The sequence below is a fragment of the Dicentrarchus labrax genome, unplaced genomic scaffold (assembly GCF_905237075.1).
Source record: "Dicentrarchus labrax unplaced genomic scaffold, dlabrax2021, whole genome shotgun sequence".
In the NCBI taxonomy this organism is placed as follows: Eukaryota; Metazoa; Chordata; class Actinopteri; family Moronidae; genus Dicentrarchus; species Dicentrarchus labrax.
Genome location: NW_026136714.1, coordinates 8,044,844 through 8,072,503, shown reverse-complemented (window position 1 = coordinate 8,072,503; position 27,660 = coordinate 8,044,844). Strand labels below are relative to the sequence as shown.

General features: G+C 39.4%; 3 protein-coding genes across 4 annotated transcripts in view; 1 reads left to right on the top strand and 2 right to left on the bottom strand.

The window, feature by feature from the left end:
• Window positions 1–9,015, bottom strand: part of LOC127376096 (phosphatidylethanolamine-binding protein 4) — a 50,568-nt gene extending 41,553 nt beyond the window's left edge. Inside the window, exons 1-3 of the mRNA XM_051422674.1 lie at window positions 8,897–9,015; window positions 7,819–7,919; window positions 7,459–7,591 (exon numbers count right to left, since the gene is read on the bottom strand). Of these exons, the coding sequence (XP_051278634.1) occupies window positions 7,459–7,591; window positions 7,819–7,919; window positions 8,897–8,899 (237 nt within the window). The 5' untranslated portion in view covers window positions 8,900–9,015. The remainder of the gene's footprint in view (window positions 1–7,458; window positions 7,592–7,818; window positions 7,920–8,896) is intronic.
• A 53-nt stretch (window positions 9,016–9,068) lies between these two features.
• Window positions 9,069–19,717, bottom strand: LOC127376083 (rho-related BTB domain-containing protein 2-like). Of its 2 annotated transcripts, none has more exons than XM_051422650.1 (10): window positions 19,402–19,717; window positions 17,542–17,743; window positions 17,310–17,413; window positions 17,034–17,219; window positions 15,970–16,910; window positions 15,750–15,868; window positions 15,058–15,208; window positions 14,863–14,951; window positions 13,699–13,804; window positions 9,069–12,933 (listed from the first exon to the last, which is right to left on the bottom strand). In XM_051422650.1, the coding sequence occupies exons 1-10, from the start codon at window positions 19,464–19,466 to the stop codon at window positions 12,734–12,736; spliced, it is 2,163 nt and encodes a 720-aa protein (XP_051278610.1). In that variant the 5' UTR covers window positions 19,467–19,717; the 3' UTR covers window positions 9,069–12,733. The 2 variants fall into 2 exon arrangements, with proteins under 2 accessions (XP_051278610.1, XP_051278611.1); XM_051422651.1 differs by lacking the exon at window positions 19,402–19,717 and adding an exon at window positions 19,207–19,321.
• A 3,217-nt stretch (window positions 19,718–22,934) lies between these two features.
• On the top strand, window positions 22,935–27,445 carry ido1 (indoleamine 2,3-dioxygenase 1). Its single transcript, XM_051422663.1, has 10 exons — window positions 22,935–23,098; window positions 23,643–23,738; window positions 23,822–23,941; window positions 24,055–24,173; window positions 24,282–24,296; window positions 24,416–24,515; window positions 24,621–24,738; window positions 24,819–24,870; window positions 24,973–25,121; window positions 25,212–27,445. The coding sequence occupies exons 1-10, from the start codon at window positions 23,006–23,008 to the stop codon at window positions 25,592–25,594; spliced, it is 1,245 nt and encodes a 414-aa protein (XP_051278623.1). The 5' UTR covers window positions 22,935–23,005; the 3' UTR covers window positions 25,595–27,445.
• Window positions 27,446–27,660: the final 215 nt, after the last annotated feature.

The following is a 27,660-nucleotide window of genomic DNA, read 5'->3' as shown; positions in this document are numbered from 1 at the left end:
TGAGGGTGTCCGCCTGTCAGCACGCTGTGCTCGAAATTGAGTGTGAAAACGAAAGGGAGAAATGGAACAAATAATGTAAAGGGATTAACAAATCATTTGCATAACATTTTCTCTGCTTCCAAACTACAGGATCAGGAAAATGACAAGGAAGGCAGTTTTATCATCCCCTGTTCTCAGATCAATCAACGCATCAATGGACCCCTGACTGCTGCTACCATTAGCGACAGCCTTTTAATGTCACAAGCAAAATGAATCACTGGTTACTACATCTTAAAAAAAACAGCAAAAACAGGCCACCAAGGTAACCAAACAAGTTAGGAGAAGCTGAAATCATCTGATGAAAAACATTTTCTAAAGACAAACTTGAACAGAGTATATTTTTTAAAATATACTTTACTTTCAGTGTGCCAAATGTGTATTAACCTGTTTTTCTTAACACTGTCTCTCCATCCAGAGTTAAGACAATAAGACCATTGGGGAGATGAAGGGGATGGCATTATGGAGAGTTAAGCATTGTGAGCAGCCCTGAAGCTGTTCCTAAAGAAGGTGAATCAGAGGATTGGGACACAACTGTAACTAAACCCTGTGCCTGACCACAAATGAGAAGCACAAAACATTTTGGGCAAAATGCCACTAAGCCAAGCATCTGGGTCTTAAGTAAACTTCACGTCATCACTTTTAACTTTGTGATTACTTAGTTCTGAAAGAAGAGAAGCTGTCAAAGAAAAAAAAAGTCAATTAACTCAGTTTCAAACTTAAGCAGCACTGTAATCCTGCCCATAAAGTCCTGAGGAGTGTCTACATTAAAGCTCTTTTTGTTTAAGATTTAAGATTATCATACAACTAAGAATCTAAATAAAAGTTTCCAGTTCAGTCCTGAACTTCATCACAAAGAAAGAAAAACACAAAAAAAAACAACAAAAAAAAAAAACCCTGAACACCCAGAGATGGGAGGCCTGGGCTTTTCTTGAGATCAAACAACACGCAAGTAGAGAGACAAAATAAAACTGCACAGAGCAGCTCAATATTTTTTCAAGGTGATATTTTTGGGATCATGAGGCTGCAGACATCTCTCCACTGGACAGATCACATTTATAACATGTACAAGTTTCTTACTGTGCCAAAGTGCGACCGAGTCGACTCCAGATCTTACAATGATTCCCTGGTAAATGTTAGGTTTCTGTGGCTCATATAAATAGAAATTTAATCTTGTATGTTTGTCTAAGTATCCACAGCAGCAGATGCACTTCCCATGCAGATTATGAATCTCTGTTTGAACAGATCTTGCCGTCAATGTATATGAACTGACAAGATAGAATTTCTGTGTGAATACTGAATAATAATCAGGAGGCACAGGTTCAGGAGGTATTTTTATTAAAGACCCGCTGCTTCTCTAAGTCTTTGCCTCTGTGCTGAAGCCTGTTCGTAAATTTGGATCTAATTAATAATTTCATAATTGTCGTGTGTAGTCTGTAGAAAATTTGCATACGATTCTAATATAGAAATTATCTTATGCATACTTTCTGTCAATTGGGTGCTTTTACTACTGTTAGTTTGTTACGCTAAAAAAAAGTTGACCTCTCTGTCAACACAAAAAAACAACAACGATGCATTAAAACAAAAAACGGATCTTAAACATATCAGGGTCTGTTGAGTCGGCTTTAAATGTTGAACCACCTCCTTTCCTTAGGGCTTTTGTCAAACAGTAAAAATCTATCATTTTCTCCAATACTGCTGCTTGCATAGAAACCTGACCATTGTCATCTGTAAGAGCATCCCAGAGCTTCCTTAATCTGCTCTTATCCTCCCATTGATAATACAATACATTTTCACGGTAATTGAAATCATATTTTACTCACAGCCACAGAGTAAAAGTATTGCTGCCTACGCTCTTAGGCCAAATCTAAGGTGAAGGAATATCATTCAGGGTACAATAGGGTAGCTTCAAAAATAACATAGACTGTCGGTATACAATTGAAGTCATGCGTGAGTGGCGGGAAGGAGAAAAAAGGAAAAGGAAGGGAGGGGGAAAAAATAATATATATATTGGTTATGAGGTATAAATGTGTCAGGCGCAATCTCACTTATGCATGAGAGACATTCGCACATATCCTTTTGCCCTCAGTCCTTCCAAGTGAGGGCAAAACTAAAAGCTTTTGGCCCAACAGCCTCTATGAGTACTTCTGCTTGCACTTGTAGTGGTCTGCACGCCACAGACATGCTTCACAAGGTGCAAATTATTCTTCTTCTGTGTGGAAAGGTGGCTTAGGAGGTTTATTGTCTCTCTTCATTCCACTGAATATGTATAATCAATCCAGTGCTCCTGGTAGCAGAAGGTTGTAATTCTTCCCTCTTCAGAAGCTTGCATGAATCATATATGTTGTGTAGTAATGGGCAATGACTGAATGGAGCGGCACACGGGTCAGCTTAACAGGGTGTTATAATGACAAAGGGGAACATTAGCTAAGGAAATAAACTCCCTGAATCTTGGCCAAACGCGCTGATTTAATCCAGCAGAGCCAAAAACACCCACCCGATGACACTGAATATGCAATTAGATGGATATTACAGAACATGTTTCACTTGTTGACCCTCTCTGTCATATGAAGGCTCAAGGAAGTGTCTTGTCTCTTTATCTAAATATACACTCTTGACTCTTGGCTGAATGAAGCCCATTGCCTACTGCAAATAAAATCCCTATCTTCACGCTCTCCCATCCCCAACATGAAGACCTATCAGGAATCCTGCATGGGTGGACATGTAGGCTTTCCTAGGAATGACAGGGTCTGCTAAAGAGGAACCCCACCCTCGCTTTCTCCGGCATGCCAACACAGAGGAGAGTGGGCAGCGCTGAGACGGCAGCCTGCCGTGGGCACTGCCAGGCTTAAAGCTGCCCTGTCGTCATCAGAGGCTTGCAGAAAAGAACGCTGAGATTCACCAAAAAAAAAAGAGGAGGGGGATCGTTGCATTTAAATCCTCTCTCAACGCCCCCACATGTTTTAGCAAAGCATAAAAATCATTCACAGAGAGAGAGAAAGCGAAAAAGAAAAAGATAGAGGGAAATAGAGAGGAAACAGCTATTAGCAGCAGTAAGCAAGCTCAAGAGATCATAGTGAGGCAGCTCTAATCGCAGTAATGGTTTAAACCCTCATTCCATCCACCAGATGCAAGAAATGTCTACCCAAAAACAAGGCTTTGAAATCCCCCATGTCTAAGAATGTGCCCTGTGGCTATGGTCCTTACTGAAAAAAAAAATGAAAACAACAACTCCAAAACTGTCTCCACTTTTGGAATAACTACGAGGTAAAGATAGCTCCTGTGGCCTGTGTTGTTTACACCGACTACATCCAGGAAACATGCTTGTATCAAAATAAACACTCGTTATTATTTGAAATTATATGCAGCGTACATAAATGTCAAACATTAGAATACTGTCATGGGTGCACATGAGACCCAACTCTCTGCCCTCTGAAATAAAGAAGTTACTTAGTTAATTTTGAAACATCACTTTTCGTGGAGGTGGCCTAATTTGGTTAAATGTTGCACTAATGTCCAGGGAAATGTATCAGGGATAAATGCAAGCACTAGTAATAAATATATATCTCAAAATAACTGCATAGACAAGTTACACTTATTACTAAACTAAAATAAATGTAATCCAGTTGTTTTAGAAAGTACATTAAAGTTCAATTAAACTCAAAGTTTCATGATAGCTTAAGAAAACTCTCAAACATCATTTGTTTGTGCCAAAAGTACACCTGGATGAGTTGCGATGCAGCAAAATATATACACAGCTTTTTAATCCTTTCTAGTTCAGAGGTCTTCGGTTATTTTTGGAGTCTTCTTAATTTTCACTATTGTTTTATTCTTCTCTGCAGGCAAAGCTTTATCTGACAGGTTTTCTGTCCTTTGGCCAATTTTGCTGGTTTTCCAAAGAGCCTCTATCAACATAAAAAAAATTAAATAAAAATACCCAAGTAGCTTTTTCTTTCTGTGAAAGAAATTTCCTAAAAGCATTTTGGCATTTACAGCAGATATTAATGTTGAACTGAGACACTAAGAGTCAAGATTTTAAACCAGAAAAGGTGTTGACATTTCTAAACTACTTTCAGCATAATTAATCTGCATCTTTATTAAACAATTAATAATCAACAGTAATGTGCAGTCTAACATAAGAAAATATCTTTTGTACAGGTATCAGGATTTAACCAAAAGGGAATTTTGATGATGACCTCTGATACCCAGTTTATAACGTGATGTTAACACTTGGTTTCTAAGTAAAGATATCTGTATCTTGTGAATCTTCCAATTACAGCATTGGCTCCTCATCTCTGTGAGTGTCTCCAAAGGCACTCTATACAGCAAAGTCTCAGTGGATCCAATAAAAGAGTTGGTTTGGAAAACCAGGAACAATGGATGACAGCACTGCATTGGCTCTCGTGTTATAGCTGGTGAGTGTGCCATTGACGAGGGTCAGAGCTACTTTCCTAATCTAAGTGTCACTCCCAGAGGTCACTGGGATCTTGCTGTGTCAGCAGTCATATATGACAATTTTTCAGAAGTTTGGTTTACACAAACAGGCCACTTCTCAATTAGCATATTGTCTTTTGTCTGTCATTTGGAATGTTTTAACAGTTATTCTTCAATATTTACACTGACGTTAACAGATACTTCTGGTTCAGAAAATGCATCAGGGTGCAAGACTGAAACAACATGCAACGTTTTTTCAACTCGAGTATTTCCCTTTATTTCTACAGACACTAATCGTGAGGTTACTGTGCTAGGTAATTTTGGATATAACTGTAGTCAAGAAAAGCTATATGTCCCATTTTGACAAATGATGGTAATAATTTGTAGCTCTTCAATTGATGCTTCAGATATTTACTGGTATTTAACATTTAATGTAACTATATTCTTTATATTACTATATTGAGTAATTGAAAACATCTGACAGGAAATGAAGCAGACAACAGTTTCATTTTCTACTGTTGTTCAGAGGTTAATTTTTTCATAAACAAAGAGAAAGTAAGTCTGTGTCTTTTAAAACTTCATGACGACCTTTAGCAATCTGCACTTCACACTTATTACAATCATTTCTGAACATGTTTCCTTGAAGGAATATGGTCAGGTTTATTAAATTTCCATTCCTTATTATCACATCTTTATTTGTGAGACTAACCAAGTCATGTTGTTATAGTTAAGTCCCATTAGCCAATACATATCCCACTTGTTTCAAACTGTAGATGCTTTTGAGGCTTTTGAGTGTAATTAGGATTTCTAAAAATGCTTCATCAACACACATGCCAGGTTTTGCTAACACATAAGTTCAAGTGGTGAATCGTTACTCTGAAGTTTGAACATAGAAATCTGCAGTTTCTGTGGCCCTTTGCTTTTGTTTTTGGTTATGAGCACCTATTTAGAGGCGGGTGTATGGGACTTCTGCCCATTGCGCTCCATTACAATTACTCAGCAGGCATGCATCCCGTCCCAGTAATGAAGTGGGTGTTACTGTGGGTGGATTTGAGCATGAGCGGCCACTATTCTGTATTCCTACTACTGGGTACAAGGGCTGAGTGGCAGAGAATAGCAGCAGCGCTGGCAGCATGGCACAGTGACAGAAAGCGTGGTGGACCAGCAGACCAACCACAGAACCACAGGCAACAATCTGATCCTTCAATAGTGCGTGTTTACTTAAGTGTCAGGAGAAATGGAGAATTACATTTCAAAGCCCAGTAAATAAAGTTTGTATTGATTTAATCCAACATGTAATCTGTCTTGCTGTCTGACACTGATTCTGGCAATAAAAGAGAATCATGTAAGACAGCATTATAGATAATACGACCATAGATCAAATGGAGTTTGGGCAAGAGAAGGGCAATAGATCATGTTCAAGCTAGACTGCTTAGCTCTGGAATTCATAAACTACCTCCTAAATCGAGGTGGCGTTCAATTTAAGTTTTCAATTTACAGATATAGGATTTGGTGTGCGCTTGATGTAATTTCATTGTCAACTTCAGCAGGGGTTCTGTGGATTGGAAACTGTATCTCTCTCAATTTGTCGCTCAAAAGAAGAATACACAAACTATAAATAAATGAATACTACACAGATCATCTGAATGAATCATTGTGATCATCTGGCAAGTACTTTAAGGAGAATGCTATATGTCATTTAAGCATTTAATGTCCACCCTTTTTCCAAACTTGATTTTCTTCTCAGTTTAGGTACAGAATGTTACTTAAGGGCTGTAATGTTAATGCAGTTCTCTTACTAAAAGTATTTCATTTCTTTTATCATTAGCACTGCATTTATTTTTATCTTTTGAATCATATTTAACACAAGCATAGTATGAATATATCAAATATTGTAAGTACGTTTTATTGCATTGCTTTCAATTACAACCTAATCCTTTAAATCAACTACAATTAGTGATCTATTTCAGTTTTAGGGTCACAGTTTGAGTTTTACGTAAACATTTTTTAATAAGTGGTAACATGTTTTACCACTAAAGAATACTGGTTCATACACTGATCCTCTAAAGCATGCACTGCTTTGTGTGCTGTCCACTGAAATTCACTTTAATAACTGTAATGACACCTAACTGAGGATGGAGATTTTTTGTTTGTTGCTTCACTGGTGTGAAACAGAGATTAGAGAATTTTCCAGTCAAAATCGCTGACTGAATTAAGAACATCAATGACAGTATTATCTACCTTACAGTTTACGTTATCTGACATTCTGAATAGTGTAAACTGTAGATAGGACATTACCTCGGCTTAACACAATTGTTCACTGAAGGGCTTAAGAGTGTGATGTGCTAGCACCACTCTCTGGTGACAAAGATTACTGTAGTGCATCAGTAATAATGAACAGGTAATGTAGATAACAGAAGCTCAAAACTGGAGAACAGCCTGAAATTTTAAATATAACTGAAATGTTATTTCATGCTTTTAAAACTTTTTCAACTTTTTAAAACTGTTGTGAAGTTTTGTTTCTTGTGACAGTGAATTAAGGTGAGGTAGAGATGCAGCTTGTCTTATCCATTACTGCACTCTAGTGTTATAAATAAGCATGTGCATGTTTGCCAAATAACACTGACTACACCAGTGAATCTCAAACTTTTTTGTGTCAAGACCCCAAAATTGATACACATTGAATATGTATATACATATTGATTACATAATTGTCTATACTTTAAATTGTGACAGTGAATTAAAGCCTGTTCCAATGAGATTGCTGGTAAAGAGAGTGAAACATATGAACTGAATAGTCATTCTTATACATTCTCTTCTTGGGCTAACTTTTAGCTACTGAAATAATAGTGAAAAAAAAAAGTTCTGTGACAGAAAAAGTTGGCAGAATTCCCTTATTTAATAATCCGCAGTGGATTATTAAATACAGGTATATTAGAACTATTGGATTACTTGTACACCCCAGAACAACAAATACCAGAAACTTACCTTGCGTGCTCCAGTGAAGTAAATCTGAGGGGCTTTCCAAACTGTGCTGACCTTTTCTCTGAATTCCCGGTCTTTTGGAATTATGAGGCATTTGTCGATGTCCAGTTCTGGATAGATCACATGTAGTCCACCCCTTTATTAAAGAAAGATAAAAGAAGCTCACTCTAAACCATTTTGTATTACATTCTGCATTAAGGGGAAAGACAATATGCTCGCATCCTGAGATAAACATAGCCAACTTATATAAAAAGGTTACAATACCAACATGAGCAAAAAGGGCAACGCAGAGAGAAAATGAAGCTTCCGTTCAGATTCGTTTTTCTTTTCCGTGTTTATTTTGGTTTTTATGGGAATACTTACTGACAGAAAGAAGAATCCGCAGAGCTCAGGGTGTCTGGTGTTGCTTCCACATGGTAAAGCCCCAAAACACAAGCACATAACACCAGAAATGGTACTGTGGCCTGCGGACAGCAGTGTTCTGTTAGTCAAGGAGTCAAGTGTATTTGTATATTTTCAACACCTCATTAATCTGTCAAGCAGTATAGCTTTTAAAGAGTAAAGAAAAACTGCATTTGCCTGTGGTGGAAAGTAACTGAAGTGCTTCTTGCTTTTACAGTTTTAATATAGGCTTGCAACTGGTCTATAAAATGTCAAAATAGTTTAAAAACGCCATATGCAAGTTCTCAGAGCAAAAGATGATTTGTTTAAAATGTTGTTTACTTTTTTTTAGAAAGGAGAGAAAAAGAAAAGTCTCAACACTGAATGAAGAAAAGCAGGAAACCTTAACATTCCAGAAACTGGAAGTTTAAGCCATTTTTCCTTGAGCATTTTCTCAAGAGGTCTGATAGGACAATGTAAATGTGACTGCTATAAACTATTTCACCTGCCCCCATCTACACCTGTTGGACTACTAGTCTGACTGACACATCAGCAGGATGTGCAGGAAGCTTGTTTACTTAAACTTAAGCTTAAAATCACCGGTCTTGATTCTCGTTACAGTCAATGTTATTGTTAAATTGCAACATTTAAATGTTTGGGAAGCGTCTGCTTCAACTAGCGAGTGGCACAATGTAGCAACATGTATCCTGTGCTGCTAACGCGTTACTATATTTAAACTTAATAGCTAGATTTGGCTACATCCTGCCACAACAGGAAGAACAGTGTCATTAATGTCAGGTACTTATTTGTTGATAACGAGCTCGTATATATATTTAAAAAATATTATTTAACTTTTTTTTAAGTGATTTAAGAGTCACATTAGCTCAAAATTAGCCTTCACCTGTTTTAGCTTGTTTATATTTATGCAGTGTGTCACATGTCGACACTGACGGTGCAGTTTATCAAGTGCTCGTTGCGGCCGAGAACAGACATTAAATATCACTGAATGCAAACTACAGTCTTCGTAGGGCAGCTACATTCATTGTCTGATTAACATTACCATCTCTGAAGTCGTCCACTTGTGTTTTTGTTGCGGGTTTCTTCTCTCCTCTTCTGGTTGCAGGTCTCACTTGTGGCTGCCGCCTCTGCGCAGTGTACGATCCTGCTGACCTATGAGGCTGCAAAAGTTTCATATGACATAACTGAAAAAAAAAAAACACTGGCGCCATAGCCAAACTGCACGTTTCTCCTTTTTTTATTTAGTAAATATTATTTACACATTTTCAATAACACATGCTACAGAATTTAAGATTTACAGCTCTCAAACAATAAAAACAGCATTTGAGAACAAAAGTACCTGATGACTAAGGAAAAGTCATCCAGGCTTTGAACACTGAGAAAACATTCAAGTTTTTTTCTTTTAATTTATTTATTTTATATATATATATTTAATTTTCAACCATTTCTGAACAAGGCCTCTTAAACTATGCAGTAGTGATTGTGCAGCATATAGAATATATTCCTGGTGCTGCTAAAGCTCCCTTTGGTTTGTGCTTCTCTGCAGCCGTGATATTAGCACCCAAACATATGGAAAAGGGCCCCAGTGACAACTTCTTTGTAATTTAAGATCTAATCTTTTTTTATTTTTTATTTTTTTTTTTACCTGATGTTGTCTACATATCTAATGGTGTTGCTATACTCTCTAATGCAATTTGAATAGAACCTGGTGCTACAAAGCAGTGCAAGTTTGTAGTTTCAAAGTCAGACATTTCTGTATGCATAGTACAAAAACAGTATCTATGTTAAACTATGCAATAGCTTGTATCAATCGCTATGCCAAGTTTGAATTGCAAGTCATCACACAATTATTATTTACACGTTTGAGTTACACTCTAACTTCTAATGGCCTTAATGTCTCAGCATTTCTTAATAATGCAGACTCCAAAATTGGAGCTCATTAGCATAAAGCAACTTTAAAATATTTAAACAAATTTGAAATCCCTGCATTAATTTAATAGTTAATGTCACAAATTGATGGTTTGTCATTATGTTAGTCTTGTGTGGCCTTAATGGACATAGTCTTTCATTAGTTTTGTGTTTATGGCTCTAAAAGAACATCAACCCTACTCAGTGTCGAACTCCCCGAATCATACATTGATTGCTTTACATCTACATGATGGATTATGTACATTTACAAATACACACACAACCTAGAGAGCACCATGGTAACTGAACAAATAGCAAACAAACTAGTAACCACAGTAACACTACTTTACATTCGATACCATACACTTCACTGTACATTAAGGCATGAGGTGTTGTTGATGCAAAACATCAGCAGAAGATTCATTGATAAATGCAATGCACTGAGGAATGAAATGCATGTCTATGAAATTTATCAATCACACCACCAAGGCAAATCATAACAATATAGACCCTCCTGCTGTTAAAGTATCAGAATAAACTATTTTGTGTAAAAACTGGACATTATTTATTAGTCAGATGATCTAATAAATTAAAACATTCAGAATTAGGATAAAGATGACTCTAAAAGAGTACAGTCCCATCCCCTGGTGTCTGACCATATTCAAAATGACAGTTCTTATTAGCAATAGACAAAAATTAATGTAATTGACAACAATTTAAAGCTACTGCTTAGAGCACCAGCACCACTACTAATCTATATCTTACACTTTAAATGACAATGAATGAACTTCATCTATTTTGGCGAGCCCTGTTCATGCAGTCTAGTTATTAAGTCAGGAGTTAATATTAGCAAGAAATTGGTTTCGTCACTGAATTGATTCATACCACTTAATTTGTTTTTAGCTCTTTTTTGGGCTCTAAAAATCTGTCAAGTCAAAAAAACGTATGGAAAAGTATAACCCAATCATATGCAGAATTAAAGCAAGCCTTTCGTTAACATATGCTGCAAAAGCAAACACTGCAATCAGAATTTACTTTTTTCATAACAATGGTGTGTGTTTTTTTTTTTGTTTGATGTACCATATGTGTTTATAATGTCCTTTATATAAACATGTGTCTACTTCACTTTGCACTGTAATCCTATTTTACTATTAGTCAATTGTTCATTTGAACTGCCTGTAATTTGCATGTATACTACAGTATATAATAGATGTAACTGGAGGTCAGCACAATGAGTATTCAGTTATTTTCAACAACAGTTTGTAGCTGCACAGTAACTAAATGCAAGTTGGATAAGTCAAGTCTATATTCAGTATATGTATTACTCAGTAATACTGTACGATTCTGCTCACTGCCTGCAGTGCACTATATTAGTTAGAGTGATGCAAGTTACTTGCAGTTCATCTGATATTCTGTACAATTTACAATACTACCCATCTTCACTGAGCACCATGCTTACAAGTCCATCCTATAATCAAGTACAACAGTAGATGACAATCTTGAACATATACTGTGAGGTGTGCAAAACAAATCATGAAAAATGATTTGATCTTAACCTCTTCACAACTTTTTTTTTTTTTTTTAAACATTTTAAATATTATAATCTTATATCCCCAGTTTCTTTCTTTACATTTACCGCAGCGTGTCATGAGACCATACTGTCTATAGTGCCGTTACCAGGATGCTGCTACTGGAGGTTCTTGTGTGTCTCTCTGTGGAGAAGAGTCCAGAAAGTGCTCGAGGTGTAGAAGAGTATGGATGACTTCTCCTAGGCGTGAGGAAGCCTCCTGCATGTACAAGTGTTACAAAGCCAACTACAAGATGAATCTCTAAAGGCTAAATCACCACCAGTGACAGATGCGTCCAACACACCGTCAGAGAGGGATGGTCATGTACATGTGGTCACTTTAGCTCCTGAAATGTTGCTATTGGCTCTGAGATACATCCTGTGTTGCTTTCCAGGATGACAGTGATCAAGCTGATGGAACCATTCAATGAACAACTTAAGGAATCAGGAAACATGTGTGCTAACAAGCCTCATCAAGCAACACATACTGTAGGAAATAATAGTGATCTGTTTTGTTTTTGCTGGCATTTTACAGAAAATACAGATATTTTCCTTAATTTGGGATCTCTTGTGTCTCAGGACACTGAATGCATTCATGTAAACTAAAGCCCTTTTGTGACGAGAGGCCACAAATCACACGATCACAATATGTAAATGCTGAGTGTGTCCAGACTCACATCACGTTTAGGTGTGCAAGCCGTTCACAAACATTCAAATATAGAATGACGGAACAAAAATTAACAGAAGTGGAACTTTCCAGTATTTTCATGTATGCATACATGATCATAATCAGCATGGTTAAGCGTGACTTCGGTAACTGATTCCTGGCAGGCTATATCATTGTTACATCCTGTTGATGAGATCATACTGTACACATGGTTTGGTAGATTGTACAAACACTTAAGGGCAAAGTGTCATATCTCTGAGACTGAGAAGTTCTGTGTTGAATTGCTGGTTGTTGCAGCTGATAAGCAGCACTTGGTTATTAGTTCAGGTTAATTGATGATAATTATGATCATAGGTGGAAAGTTCTGTGCCAGCATAGTCCTATTTCTAAAACATAAAACTCAGGTAGTGGAACATACAACAATCAATATGAGTTGTTATTTGCGCCAGTTACACTGTGCCATTTGTCAGTGAGGTTCATATCACGGAGGTTTGAGTCTCATGTACACCAAGCTAAAAATCTAAGGAACAAAACCCATTACTTTAACTGCCAGTTTGAGCTGAGCTTGCAAACCTGGAGGAGTGCCGTTTGACTGCAGAGGCAAACAAACAGGAGGAGAAACTGTGTGCCTGAATAATTGGGGCGTGCCTAGCCAGCAGTGCTTATCTTCTATTGTATCTTTCACAACTCGCATCCACACTGATGTACTTCAGAGTGGACCTGGTCTTACCACTTGGTCAGATGACAGCAGATGAGCCAGAAGAGTTTGAGTTAGGGGAGGAAGGGAGGTTCCAGAAGAGCCACTTGCGTTTACATTGTCGTCTCTGGTACAGGTAGTCCTCTTTGTCGCGCTCTTTGCGTGCTCTTTGGTAGTGGTCATCCTCTTTCAGGTACCACACAGGTGGCCAGCGTTGTTTCTCAAAGTACTCTTGGTTCTCTGCATCAGAATAAGCTGTTTTAGGAATATGTAGGATTTTCAAGAATCCCCAAGTCCCCACAATGAGTTTTACGTTTCAGCATCACAACAATGAACTGCAGCACACAGAGGTTGGAAACAGATTTAAGTGATATATTTTTCACAATAATAATTGTGCTAGCAATACAGCAATAAATCGTATACTTTATACATTTTAAAAATTACATTTTAAAATCGAAACATAGCCTTAATACACATGATGTATAACAGCAAAACCCACAGTATTCATAAAGGAAAACATGAGTTAAGAAGAAATAGTATAGAAAATTGTATAATTACTGATTTTGCAACACTGTAGACTGGCTACGTAGTGCAAAGATAATGGCAGCTAAAAACAAAATGATACAATAGTATTTTTGGATTATTGATCAAACCAGTACAGGGTGGGCAGTTACAGTTCATTCTGAGGAGTCCTTGACTATATATTGAAATAATTATTTTGCTTCTGAAGTGCTGGAAAACTAAATATAGCTCTTCCTGAGGTAAAATGAGTCCATCTGTAATCTGCTTTTACAGATTTCATTTAAATTGGCCAACTTTCCTTAAAGCCTTTTAAACATGTTTTTATTTCATCCTTTTATGTTTCAAATGGCTACACAAGACACACAAGTCTTCATGTACTGCAGCACCCAAGTGGTTGCCATACTGTATATCAGGTTAGTGTTCAGCATGAATGAGAGGGCATTAAAGGTTGCTGGTGTGCTACCAGATACACGAGTGAGTTACCTGTAGACTTGGCCTTCATGTCTCGGGGAAACTTGCGGCAGACACTGTTGTAGTTGGTGCAGATGTGGTGAAGACACCAGCCAGTGAGCTGCTGAGCTCCGTGGAACTGTCAACATACAAAATCATTATTTGTCTTTTTTTTTTTATTGTTATTGTACATGACAAGCATTGTTGTTGTGGGGTTTTGTTGTTGCATTGGATGCAGACACCTCATTATTTGAGCTAAACCTCTACTTCTACATACATTTAGCAAGAGTTTGCTCAACATCAGCTTCAGTAATTTATTGCTCACTAAGGAGCTTCACTTATACTTATAATACTATCATTAGCATGTGAGCATTAGCATGTTAACTTAAGCATGCTGATGGCAACTGAGAAAGGACAGCTGAAGGTGACATCTCCCCTATAAGACTGGGCCCTGGGAGTACATGTTAGTGCATGTGAGTCTGTCTGTGTACAACTGAGGAGAGCAACTGAAAGTGCTGCTGTTCTCATCTACGTCTGTAAATTTAGGATTTATTTTGAACAAACCAGAGTTGGTGATTGTTAAAACAGTGGAAAGACTAACAAAGATAGCTCTTGAGTTTTATTTTGTTTCCACTTTGAATGAGGTTTCAATTTTTCTGTTATGCAAGGTAAACATTTTCTATGACGTCTGGTGGTGAGCGATGTTATGGCTGTTTCTGGTTAAACGTCTATCTTCAGGGGTATAGTAGTAAATACAGAAATGGGTAAACTGTAGTTTAGTTCCCCTCACTGACTGATACAGTTGATCTGAAAATAAATGAGTAAACTCTCTGCCTCATTTAAAAAAAGTGGATGAACTGGATTACTTGGGTACTTACTTGGTTGGCCATAGCGCCCATTGTTTTGGTCTGAGAAGCTGGTGCTCTAGTACGACATCTAGTGGTAAGTGGTGGTAAGTGGTATATATAAAAATATATAAAACCTTTAAGACCCTTTCCATTTTAGTTTATGGAGCTCAACCTCAACCAGAAGCGCTCTGAAAAACTGTTTCTTTGGCTCCACCTAGTAGTTGTTTCAGTCTCCAGAGTGGTTTTCCCTGAGAAATGCCCTCATTAATAAAAAATCCAATTTGCCAAAGCAATATATAATAGTTTTAAGTGCCGTCCCCATTTAGGGATGACTGACAGTTCACATTACCTGGGCCATATCCAAGTACACCAGCACATCTCCATCAATGTCAGCCCCCATCATCGCTGCCTCCGTCAATACTGTTACTGTGTAGAGCTCTGAAAGAAACAGAAAAGCCAGTCACTGTAAGCATGAACTTGGAATCACATACAATGGCTTTGTGTAATACAATCCAAAAATTAATAAATATGCCAAATGTAATACCTGTAAGTGCAACCAGGTGGGGGAGGCAAAGACGATTGGCAAGAACAATAAGCTCCATTGCATCCAGGTCAGGCCGAGAACAAAAGCGCCCCGTATACAGATATTCTAGCACAGCCCTCATACAGCTGCGAGTTGTGTTGGGAAACAGCACCTTAGAAACCAGAACATGTGACACAGTCATGACTTAGGGCCCCAAGGCTTTTGATGTGTTTTGAACTTAATAGACAGGTGATTGAATTTTGTATTTATATAGATTTTTTATCATTTGAAATGAATCTAAATTTCAAAGTACCTGCATAAGTATTTCTTACATGTACAATCTTTTAGTAGTACTATTTTCTGTTAAAGTAGAAATAAAAAGTAACTGAGCTCACAGAACTACAGTATGTTTGGATCACAGAAGCCACTTTAATTGTATTACAACAGACTTGCAATCCTCTAATTAAATTATACTTGTACACAGACTACATAGTTCATTGGTGCTCTATTTGGGTCAGTATGTGTATTGATCGGTGCTGCACTAGTGTGCTTCGTGTAATTAAAAAGTAATTACATTTTAAATGCTACTGCTTTATAAACGAAATGACAATTACACTGTGGGATAAATGTGACTTTAGGTTACCCTGGTCTGTACTTGAGCTCTCTTGGTCATATTTCACAGCGCAACAAACCAGTAATGTGGGTTCACTTACCTCTTTGGTGCAGCTCTCCACGAAAGGCCCTCCGAACATAGCTGCCATCCAGTCACAACTAGAGATGAGTAAAGGCTTGTGGGCCATGATCGTTCCATCATCTAGCTTGAATACTACATCTGCAATACAGAAGTGAGACACTGAGCACACCTTACTTACACCTGCATCCACTCTACTGCAAGTAGAACACAAGAATTAAGGATAAATGATTTTCACTCACCAGAAAAGGTGCCTTTGGCCAAGCACTCTTTGACTCTGTTTGTGCGCCGTACATGGAAGGCTTTGGTGATTTCTTGGTTCATGAAGGCTTCATTGTTAAGTATGTTTGCCACCATCATCCGCAAATCAAAGACCTCCAGCAGCTCAGCAATGTGTGCAATATGCATTAGCTCTTTCTCATTCTCATCTAGCTGACCTGTGTACAGGTAGCGAAGTACTGCTCGGAAAGGGCCGAGCTGCATGGACTGGTCCATGTGCACTACAGTCATGGGCCTAGGGTTGTATGTTACAGGGTCATCTATCAGCTCCTCCTGGATGCTGACGAAAGCTCGGCTCCACGAGGAGAGCATTCTACCCCGCCGGCCCCCCTCTGAGTCTTTCAAAGTGCCATCACTAGTGCAGGCCCTCAGGTTGGCCCTGTCTCCATCATCGTTGCTCTCGCAAACATCAAAGCTAGCAGCACGCATGAGCAGCTCTCGGCCAGAGAGAGGACCACGAGTTGGCCTTTCAGTCTCCTCATTTTGTGTGTCCATAATAAAGAGGTCATAGAACTTTGAAGAGGATGTCGCCAGGTATATCTTGTGTGCAAAGATTTTCTGTCGCTCCTGCAGGACCAGGATGACGTCAGCACAGTGTGGGTCCTCCAGAAGACCGACTGGATGCTCCTCTGTGGTTGTTGGGGGAGGAGGCACAGTGATTATAGGTGGGGGAGGTTTTGGTGGCAGGAAGGGCGCCTGAAGGAGAGGCCGCTGAACATTTCTGAGGTGAGATTTCCAAAACTGCAGGTGTCGGCGTGAGATGAGCGCAGCTCGGATAGCATTATCAAAGACGTCCTTGACTCCAAATTGAGCAACAACACTGGTTTCATAATATGGCACTCCCAACTCTTTGGCCACCTCCCGGCCTCTCTCCGGAGGAAGAATCTCATTTGATTTTATGGGTCTGAAAAACAACAGAATATATCAAAAGCAATTCTGGATCTAGAAAAAAGTAAATCAAAGCCAATATCAAACAATCTCTAACTTCCACAGAAAAATTCTTGCATTCAAACATAAGTCCCACTACCTAGCTAAAGGCCTCCGTGCCCTGTTCACTGCCTCCAAGTCTGCATAGCGCAGGTCCAGTTGACAACCCACCAAGATGACAGGAGCACGGGGACAGAAGTGCTTGATCTCAGGGTACCACATGGTCTTCACATGGTATAAAGAGTTGGGGTTGGCGATTGAGAAGCACAGTACCACCACATCAGACCTGAAGGGAAGACGCAGGACAAATTCTCTCAACTCAGGCAGCACCAGAACAAGTACTAGTAGACTAACATTGAATTTTACAGTATCTCACCTGCCATATGCAAAACGCCGGTCCTTATGATGGTCTCCAAAAGTATCCCAGAGGCGAAGGGACACACTGACGTCATCCACCACATCTCTGGAGCGCTCTAATACCTAATAAGAGATGACACATTCAGGAATATTTAACCATAATTATGTTGAGTAACCAGAGATTTAAATACCTTTTTTCACATTACATAACATGCAGGTCATCTTAAAACATTATGAGCTTGCATACTCACCTCCTGGCATACTCTGTACTGGTCAATTGCCCAGACCGTGGGCACATGTGTAGCGAGTAACTGGTACTGAGTCAGTGTGGCATTGCAGGCCCGGGCGCAGATAAGGCGGGTCTTTCCAACGGCATTGTCTCCTACCACCACACACTTGATAGTTTCAACGTTTGGCCTCTCATAGTCCATATCAGAATCTGTCAGCTGGGACCTGTCGAAATACAGAGCACAGAAAGCTGCATCAGCACCCGGAATCCTAAACTATTGTCCTGAACAGTACAGGAACATGGATCAATACGGGTATTAAACACAGTGACTACTCCTCATCTGCACAGCCTGTTCTGCCTGCAGAGCTATCAATGGATGGTCTTGTGACGTCCCTGTGCCCATTCACAAGTTCCCTGTCCTGATATAGAAAAAAAAATTTAAAGGGGCAAGCAAACAAAAGGGGGGGGCATTTTGGGGGGGATCCATATATTTTACAACATAGCCAGCACTGAAAATGTTATGACAATAAAAAATATGACAATTTCTTTTTGTATACTATGGGTTAATAAAGGCTCACACAATCATATCCAGGTATTTCTGTAATCCCTTCAGCCATCTGCGAGCCTAAAATACCTGTCCCTTTTCACCGTTCCTATGTTACAAGCTTAGCTTCAACCATCACAGCCCTAATTCATAACAATGAGCACCACAAATACTACCTTCATTAAATGAAATGGAGGGAATAGGTAAATACACTTCTGTCTCTTGAAAATGGTGGCTGATGAACTAGGTAGCCGGACTGGTTTCCAAGGGAACTGTAGCCTATGTCTCTGTGTGTCACAGCCCATCAAACAATTCCCAACCATCTACTACGCTGATTATTTTTTATTATTCAACAAAAAGAGCAGCATATAAAAATGACAATAATCACTGCTGTGTGTGTCTTGCTAGTGTTGTAGTCCACCTCTGTTATAACCTGCCCAGCCCACCGGACATCAAGGTCTCAAACTCCCATCTGAGTTTCACCCTGTAAAGAGTTAGGCTCCTGCACTGGGACCTTTGATCAGAAGAGCCATTCATATTTATATTCTGTGCTAATGAGTGAGGTCAGAAGCGCCTGGTGTTCCTGTCTGAATGCCAAACATCTGCTTTAAGGAAACTGTCCCCCTTTCCAAAAGCATCACTTTCCCTTTGACCTACACTACAACCACATTTCTGATGATGCTACAATCAGAAACCAGTAATGATCTCCTATAGTAAGAGTTTTATTTTTTGATAGGCTATACCATATTAGCCACTATTACGGATTACTATGCTTTTTTTGTTGCAGTCATTCATAAAATCAGCCTCATTGACTGCACAATCTGCATCCCTACAAGCTCGGTCTCACCTCCACTGAGGCATTCACACAAACACATTTGACAATGTGACCTTAGGCTGGGCCTGTATGTCACTATACAGATACACCGCCTCTAATAATGCTTATTCATATGCCCTTTCCTGTTACAGTCCACACTGCGCAACTCCCGAATTAATTAATCTTTTTTTTTTTTCTTCATATGGTCAGATATTCTAAATAAGCCACACGGCGCTTTAAGACTAACCTCCTAAATAAATCCCCATTAAATAAACTCACAGCTTCGGTTATCATCCCAAACAAAGATGATAAAATTGTGCATATCCTACCAGGAGGACAGAACAGTCCCTCCACCACCGAGACACTAGTCATGAGGCTCTGCTGCATTACACGTTATGTAACACACCGTCACTGACTCTTGAGCCTGTTTATATGGCTTCTCCGTGTTCATCGCATAACCAGCGATTTAGGAAATAAAAACCAGTTCGGTTGCCCTGCAGGAAATGTGTCATTTCCCCTCTTACCGCAACATAAGGAAGTGCTGCTGCATGGGGCTGGTCGATGAAGGAGACAAAAGGCAGGGCTCCATCGGATGCGGTTTGCACCTGACGGCAGCTCGTGTTTAACTTCATCTTCAAGGCAAAGGTGAACGAGGCTTGAAAATAGACCGGAAGACCGCAGATGTGTCAGGAAAAGGTCCTCTGGATCAGTGCGATAAGTCCGATTGCATTGCCAAAAATACGAACGCTGATCTGAAGCGTGTCGGTGCGTTGCAGAGCTGCAGCTCTGACCGTCATGGAACCACCTCCACTTACTGTAAGGCCTCCGTAGCTAATAATAGGCAGGCGCACCGACGAAAAAAAAAAAAAACCCATTCATTACAAAACACTGATCCACTTTAAAGTCGCACAAATCTCATTCCACAGCTCCTAAGCAGCCTAGATCGACTGGCCTCCAGTCCAGCACATGTGTTTTTTGTTCGTTTTTTTTTTTTTTACCTCTCCCTTAAAATAATCTGGATTGTATTTTGCACGTTTTAAAGTATGTTTATGTTGAGTGTGATTGAAAATACATTACATATACAGCCCTCATGCATTCAGGCTGTGTTAAATAAAGCATGCACAGTGTTGCACTAAAGACTTCAGCATGACTTATCTGCTCCTTTTAGCGTTAATTGATTGTGTTGTGTCCAGGGGCGGGTCTACTCGTTCACTTGGGACAGGTGGGACTCATCCAGTAGAGATTAACCTGTGCATGTGTGTATATATCCTATACACACACACACACGCGCACCCACACACACACACACACACACACACACACACACACACACACACACACACACACACACACACACATCGGTTGCATGTATGGCAGATGCATAGCAGGAATTCAATTAAAAAAGGAATCAGATGGTTGGCAAAAATAATAATATGGTTTGTTTGGATCCATTGTATCATTCAAGAGCACTGTAAAAAGAAAAAAATGCATGAGTCATCATAGCTGTGGAGCTTTATATAAATAATCTGCTGCTCTCTGGTTCTAAATTAACTCTTTTTGCTCTTTTAAACTGCATCATGATGCTGCTCTGATCTGTCACTACTGATCAAGCTGAGCTTTTTAGCTATCACTTGACTGACTGGGTTTGGATAAAAGTGTTCAACAAACAAATGTAAAATTATACAGAAACATTGATGTATAGTTATACATTGAAATATGACGAACACAGATAATGGAAATCTGTAAATAATTGATCTGCTTGCTTTTACTCCAGGAAATTTAGTGCTGCCCTTTCATAAAACTATGAGAGACTGATTTAAAAAAAAAAAAAAGGTTAATATACAAGTAGAGGCTGAGATATCTTGACTATTTAGGGGTGAATTTCCAGAAATAATCTGTCCTATTCTTCCCATGATGCAACCAATGTTGGGCGCTCCCTCTTTGGTAAAGGCCTGTAGTCTTTTGAACTACATGTCCCCACTTTGTAATGTTTAATAGAGCATTTTATCTACTGCAGTAGATCTTTTTTTATTATAGATTGAAAGCTATTACATGAAACTGACTGACAATTTGTTCATCATTAAACACTATTTCTTGAATATGGCCAGCATCTAATTTCACTGTTTTGGCTAATAGTGCTGCTTTTTACTCCATATTTAAGACCAATACAGACTGATTAAGTCCCTACGAATCACTGTTTTTATGATAAGAAACATGTTCTCCATCACTGATGGGCTTAAGGAGGGTCGACATGTTTAATAGATAAAAGTGACCTCTAGGGTGCCCTTCAAGTAGACAAAACATGGTAAAGATCCTAACCATTTCACCATAAATACATCACAACTTCCTGAACAGCAGTGGTTGACCTTTTTATTTCTTTCACCTTTGATCCTCAAATAGCCTGAGTTTGCCATTGTTTGTTCAGTAAACCTGAAAAGAACTCAGTCAATGCTACCTTACAATTGCTGAGCAGGTTGCTAAGTTACATCTACTCTGTGTGTATTAGTTTTATCATGGTTATTAGCCATGAGCCAAGATGATTATTAGTGTTAATGCTTAGCAGGATGGCCGTTATATTTTGGTATTGTGATAAATAAAACACAACTTACCTTTCACAGACACTGACAGCCATGGTGCACAGATGGTGGTTTCACTGTTAAATAGAGGCTGTTTTCACTCCTGTTCGATTCAATAGCTCTATCCTCACAGCCCCAGATGATGATTTATAGGAAAGGCCTTAAATCCACAATAAATGGAAACTCTCAAGAGTTGGTTTATCTTTTACCTTTGTCACTCTGGGTTGCTCTGAACTACGTCATTCACATTACACAGTCTAACAATACAATCCAGTGTTTACATCTTAACTTTGTTCCAGGACCGAGAGGATCAAAATACAGTTGACCTTTAGACTTCAGAAACTTTTAGAAAGTGCCAAAGTTGCACTGCAGTTATTTAAGAACTAAGGACTTGCTACGCTGTTTAACACAAGCATCATTCTGTGAAAATGATGTTATAGGTTTTCTGATTTCTGTTTTATTGAATTACTTGTCCAAGTGGGCACCACATGACAGCTTTCCAAAATGATATCAACCAGCTCACACAGTAAAATGCACTTTTGGTGTTGTTGTGAAAAGAGTGAGTGATATTGATTCACTCCTCACTTTTGTTTACCGCCTGTTTTACTGTAACTCCTGCAATGTTCAGTGGGCTCCACCAGGTGAGGCTGACAGTCTAAATTTGCTTAATACTCTCTTTAATACTGAGCCACAACATAAGCAGATTTAAAAACAGAGCAAAGGGTGGAACAACGTCCTTCAAAACAAACATAAATGGAAACTGATTGCACTGCACTGCAACACATATTACATAATAATACTGTAACATATATGTAGCAGCTGTGTGTAACAGATAAAATACTGAAATAAAAATGAGACATAAATGAAACCCTGAATTTGGTGTCAGTATGTGGACAGAGAGGAGGACATAGGACTGGATGAGAAGGTGGAGATAACCTGTGGTATTTCTCTTTTACTTGTGTTCTGCCAATTTGCACTGACTTATGTTGTCCACAGTACTGTTTATACAAAGCCGTATGCAGCTTTTACCTACTGCAGTAGCAATTTAAGATTGATTAAGTTCTCTAAACTGTAATTATATTTTTATAAATGTTATATATTTATTCCACCTGATAAGTTGTGAAATAAGAGTACAGTATTTCAAATACACAACATGTAAATGATCTACCTACCATAATATTCTTATAATTTACACGTACTAGATTAATTCATAATAAAACAAGAAGAGCAGTTTCATTCAATGGGAGATGGTCAAATGCAGATAAAATGTTAATTTCTCATTTTGGATGCTTGTGGAAGTGTTGACTTGATAACTGTGGACATCCTCTACTTAATGATTCACAAAGCTAAGCATAGGTACTGATTTGCCACACTTTACTTAGAATTGTGCAATAGCCAAAGTGAGGGATAAATGTTGTGTAAGCAACGGTAAACATTATTGACAAAAGCTTCAAAGTGAACTCTGTGCCAGAGTCCAGACAGGTCGGGGTCTCTTGAACCATTCAGATAGTCAGAGGATTGTTGCTGTCTGTGGGTTTCTGTCACATTCTCTATGGCTGCTGCTGAATCGGACTGCAAAGCTCTTTTCTCTCTGGACTCCTACCATGTCTCTGAAGAGCTTGGCTTCATCCTCCCTGATCCTCTGGTAGGTGGAAAGCCCACTGGTTAAGTTTCCTTCTTTACCTTTTTGCAGTTTTTAAATGTTAACATATACATACCACAAGCAGTCACAATGGAATATCTGATTGTCAGTAAACGTCAGTCTTGGAAAGGTACTATAAACGTGAATATAAGTGTAAAATTGCCATACTGGGTCATACGCATGCAGTCATTTAACTGAACCTAAACTTAAATCACATTAAATTAAAATGGTGCCTGTGGTTTAACAGTTATAAAATAAAGAACTAGACCAACTGGGAAGTTCAATTCTGACATTGTTCCTGTTTGCTTTGTGTAATGAACTTTATATTGAGCGGCATGTGTTTACAAAATCACATTTTGGTTAATCCTCTGCCAAGTCCAAGGTCACTGTGCATGTAGTAATATATAAAACAATGACATGCAAATTTAGGAAAGGCCTTAAAATTGAAAGATTTTTCCATCATCTTGCACCTTCACATCTGTGCACTGAGTTGTTTTATCTCCATTTGCCGTGGTCATCAATTTATGATCCAATTTGACTTTCAAAGGAAGAGCTTCCGCCTTACTACCAGCCATGGATGGATATTGCCCTGCGAGTCCCAGAGCTTGTGCATTCTCATGAACTCCGCTTCCGTATTAACAAGGTAAGTGGGGACAATAAACTGTCATGGACAATTCACTATGTTTATGGAGCCATGGTTCAGTGTTGATACTCTGATCTGTTCAGATGCCACTGCTGAGCAGCCAGTTTCTGCAAAAACACAGGGAGTTAAGGCTGGCACACCTTGCCCTCAGCGTGATGACCATGGGCTACACATGGCAGGAGGGAGAGAACAACACAGTTGAGGTATCTCTGTGTCTTTCAATTTTCATTTTTGTTATACTGACTTTTCCCTGATATCTGTAGCTCTATAGTCAGCAGTTTATATGAATGACTATTTTCAATAATTCTCCTTTAAGATGCTACCACATAACCTGGCTGTCCCATACTGGGAGGTGTCACAGCGCTTAGGACTTCCCCCAATCCTCACCCATGCAGATGCAGTGCTGGCTAACTGGAGGAAGAAGGATCCAGAGGGGTAAGCCCAGTTATCTTCTGCATGTGGTTTGGTAGCCTCCTAAACAAGTGTCAGGTATAAATGTATTCTGTTTCTTTTACATGTTCATCTTTCTGTCTCCTGTGCCAGGCCTTTTGACATGGAGTAAGTGCATCTCACATCACATCACATTGCACATCACTTGAATTCTCGTCCACTACACATAATGTACCATAATATTACGACGTACGTATCCAGGCCATCGTTTTACTTGTGTAATGCAGGAACCTGGAGCTGCTGGTCAGCCTCCCAGGTGGAGACAGTGTCCGAGGTTTCTTTATGGTCACTCTGCTGGTGGAGCTGGCAGCAGTCCCTGCACTGAGGGTGAGCATATATTGAGCTAAGTTGTTGACTGAAAACTATACCTTCAAACGTCATTTAAATTAAGGAGATTTCTGAAAAGCCATTGTAACTGGACCTGTGTTGCAGAACATTCCTACTGTGATCAATGGTGTCAGGTGTGGTGACACTGAGGCTGTGGCAAGAGCTCTAGAGGAGATCAGCCAGTCTGTACAGGACATGACAGATGCACTCAAACTGATGCATGGTAATCATTCAGATATAACTTAATAAAATTATGAATATTCCCCATCAACAAATATTTTGATTCATGTGTTTTTTCTAAAGTGTACGTGGAGCCTTCAGTCTTTTATGGCATTATGAGGATCTACCTGTCAGGGTACAGAACTCTCTCTTTGTTTTCATTTGACTTATTAGAAATGTGCAGATGAAACATGTTTTTGAAATGTGTGTGTGTTTGTGTCCATGTACACACGCATAGGTGGAAAGACAATACCTGTATGCCAAGGGGGCTGGTCTATGAAGGGGTCCAGACAGAGCCAATGGAGTATTCAGGTGGGAGTGCTGCACAAAGCAGCCTGCTGCACTGCTTCGATGAACTTCTGGGAGTAAAACATAATGCAAGTAGTGGTAAGATGGCTGATCTTTTTTCCATTGATTGATTACAACAGCGCCAGAAAGCAAGGTGAAGGACTCATTGTGATGATATTGGCCTTATAGGTGCCTTTCTAACCCGCATGAGGAACTACATGCCACCTGCTCACAAGCAGCTGATCCAGGACATCTCATTGCAACCCTCCCTAAAGAGTTTTGTCCAGCAGCAGTCCAGCGAGCGGCTAACCCAGGCCTTTCAGCACTGTGTCACAAAACTGTTGGCTTTGCGCAGCTACCACATCAACATTGTTAGCCGCTATATCACTGTACCTGCTGCCCGCGCCCGACAACTTCGTGACCACAGCCAGGACTCAGAGGAGGAGATGATCAGTAGAGCACCCACAGCATTAGAGGAGAGGGGCACCGGTGGCTCTGGGATCATGACCTTCCTTAAGACTGTGAGGGACCAAACAAAAGACGCCTTCCTGCCTGACACAAGCAACAAATGAAGTGTCATCGCTCAAGATGCACAGAAAACTGTCAACTGCATCACATAAACATGCAGTAAAGAGTACTTAACACACTATTTTATATGCCATTAAATGATGCCTTTTGGCAGAATGAGAGTGAGAGGCCTCCACGGCTTGTCTTACATGTAGCTTTGTTGTGTCCGTAAACAAACCTCAGCTTAATAGACATGAGTGATACCCATCATTCAGTCCAAACCATAATTCAAACCATTGCTGTTACTCTCTATTAAATGCAACCACTAATTCCTTTTTTAATCTGAGTTGGAACTCAAAAAATGCATCAGAAATCTGCTCCAGACCAACGTATCTAAAGGACATTTGGACATTAGACAACTGTCATTACTAAACCCTACTTTTTGGGAAAGTGATTTTGAAATTCAGTTCAAATGTAGTTTAGATATAACAAAGAGGGTTTGTCTCCTGTAATTTGAAAGTGTAGCAGCTATTTTCTTTCCAGTTTTATCATAAAGGTTCTAGGTTAAAAGTAAAAATAATAACAGAGAAGTTTTTAGCTGTCAAAAAAATATCATTTGAAAAACTTAAATACTGCAATACCTAATGAAACCATGGCAGGGCACTAAAGGGCAGCATTATAATTCACACCAAAGAAGATTTCACAGGGTTTGAAACAATGGGCAATACCTGAGTGCACCAAAGGCACACAGGCTGCTGATTTAGCCTAGTCACAAACAAAATTCACCTGATGTAATAATATATTCATCATTAATAATAGTCATTTGAAGAGGTGTGAAATCCACACTAGCTAAAATCCTCCTGACACACTTTTAAGCATTGACAGGTTGGAACCTGACCTTTTCCTCTAAAATAATCAGCCTTTGTTGCGTTTTCACCCTACAGTGCGTCCTCACAATGGGGTTGTCATGTCGAAGCACAATGCACAATACAGTGCAGAGATGCATCACTTATCAGAGTGGTTACCTCAGCACTCCTGCCGTCCTCCTCCAGCCCACATCCAGCCCTCACATGCCCCACTATACTTCCTGGACTGAGAGTGTGGAAACCCCAGAGCAATGAAGGGATGGATTGTGCCATGAATGGCTCAAGCTCTGTAATCTTCACCTTTCCTGGCTCGTCTCCACTGGTGTTTCATTACAATAGCAGCCTTGCAAAATCAGATAAGGCTGACTATGTGGCAATTAGACATGACAATTCTCCCCAGCCTGAACGATCTACTTCATCATGCCCTCTTTCTTTTCACATGATGGGTAGCAGGGAAGACAATGGAAGAGCAAATGAGAGAGAAAAACAATTACACACACAGGGTATCAAGATTTTAGTGTGAAAGACATTTGTTAAAAGCTTTTGGAGGGAAGTGGAAGGGAGGTAATTTTATTCTGATTGACATACAGCAAATACATAAAAGGTGCATAACCGAGCAGTCATTGAGTTGACTCAGACATGTTTCACACAACCTGTTTGTAAAACATGACAGGAAGACCTGAGGTGAGGAGGTGAAAGGTGAACAGTAACTACGCAAGGATGGAGAGAGTTGGGTGGCGAGGAGGACAAACAGTGTGTTCACAAGTCACAGTGATGTGATTAGAGCCTTCTTCCACAGCCAAAGCAAATAATCCCCTTCCTTATTGCCTGACTGTGGAGGACTCCCTGACAACCCGGCAGTAAACACAGGCCATCTCTAAGGATGTCTTCATTGTGTAGTTGGGGCTGGGCCTGCTAAAGTTTCACCTCATATCACAACAGTGGCTGGTTTCAGTGTAGAACATGCTAGTGAATCATTTGTGCTGTACTGACAATGCTGTGAGATGTATTGCAAAATAAAAGGCGTCGGTTTCTGTCATGATATGGAAATATTTTGGCTTAAATGTTCGTAAGATATCAAAGGTTCTGTACGTGAGAACAAACTTGTCAAGCAAAGGCTATCACTGATTTTCCTCATGCCAAAGGGCATCTGGAGTCACTCTTGTTTTCATGAAATCTACTCAAACATCCATATTCCATCTATCAGAGCCGACAGAATTACAGGCGTGGGTTCTCCTTTTGGTTAGACAATCGGATATCTTGCC

Excerpts from the sequence above, each read along its gene's own strand:
- LOC127376083 (XM_051422650.1), bottom strand. The coding sequence starts at position 19,466 with ATGGAGCCCTGCCTTTTGTCTCCTTCATCGACCAGCCCCATGCAGCAG. Across the intron at positions 16,911-17,033 it reads GCACGGAGGCCTTTAGCTAG|ACCCATAAAATCAAATGAGA; the intron begins GTAGTGGGACTT and ends GTTGTTTTTCAG. Across the intron at positions 12,934-13,698 it reads CATGAAGGCCAAGTCTACAG|AGAACCAAGAGTACTTTGAG; the intron begins GTAACTCACTCG and ends ATTCTGATGCAG.
- ido1 (XM_051422663.1), top strand. The coding sequence starts at position 23,006 with ATGGCTGCTGCTGAATCGGACTGCAAAGCTCTTTTCTCTCTGGACTCC. Across the intron at positions 23,739-23,821 it reads TCCGCTTCCGTATTAACAAG|ATGCCACTGCTGAGCAGCCA; the intron begins GTAAGTGGGGAC and ends TGATCTGTTCAG. Across the intron at positions 25,122-25,211 it reads AAAACATAATGCAAGTAGTG|GTGCCTTTCTAACCCGCATG; the intron begins GTAAGATGGCTG and ends TTGGCCTTATAG.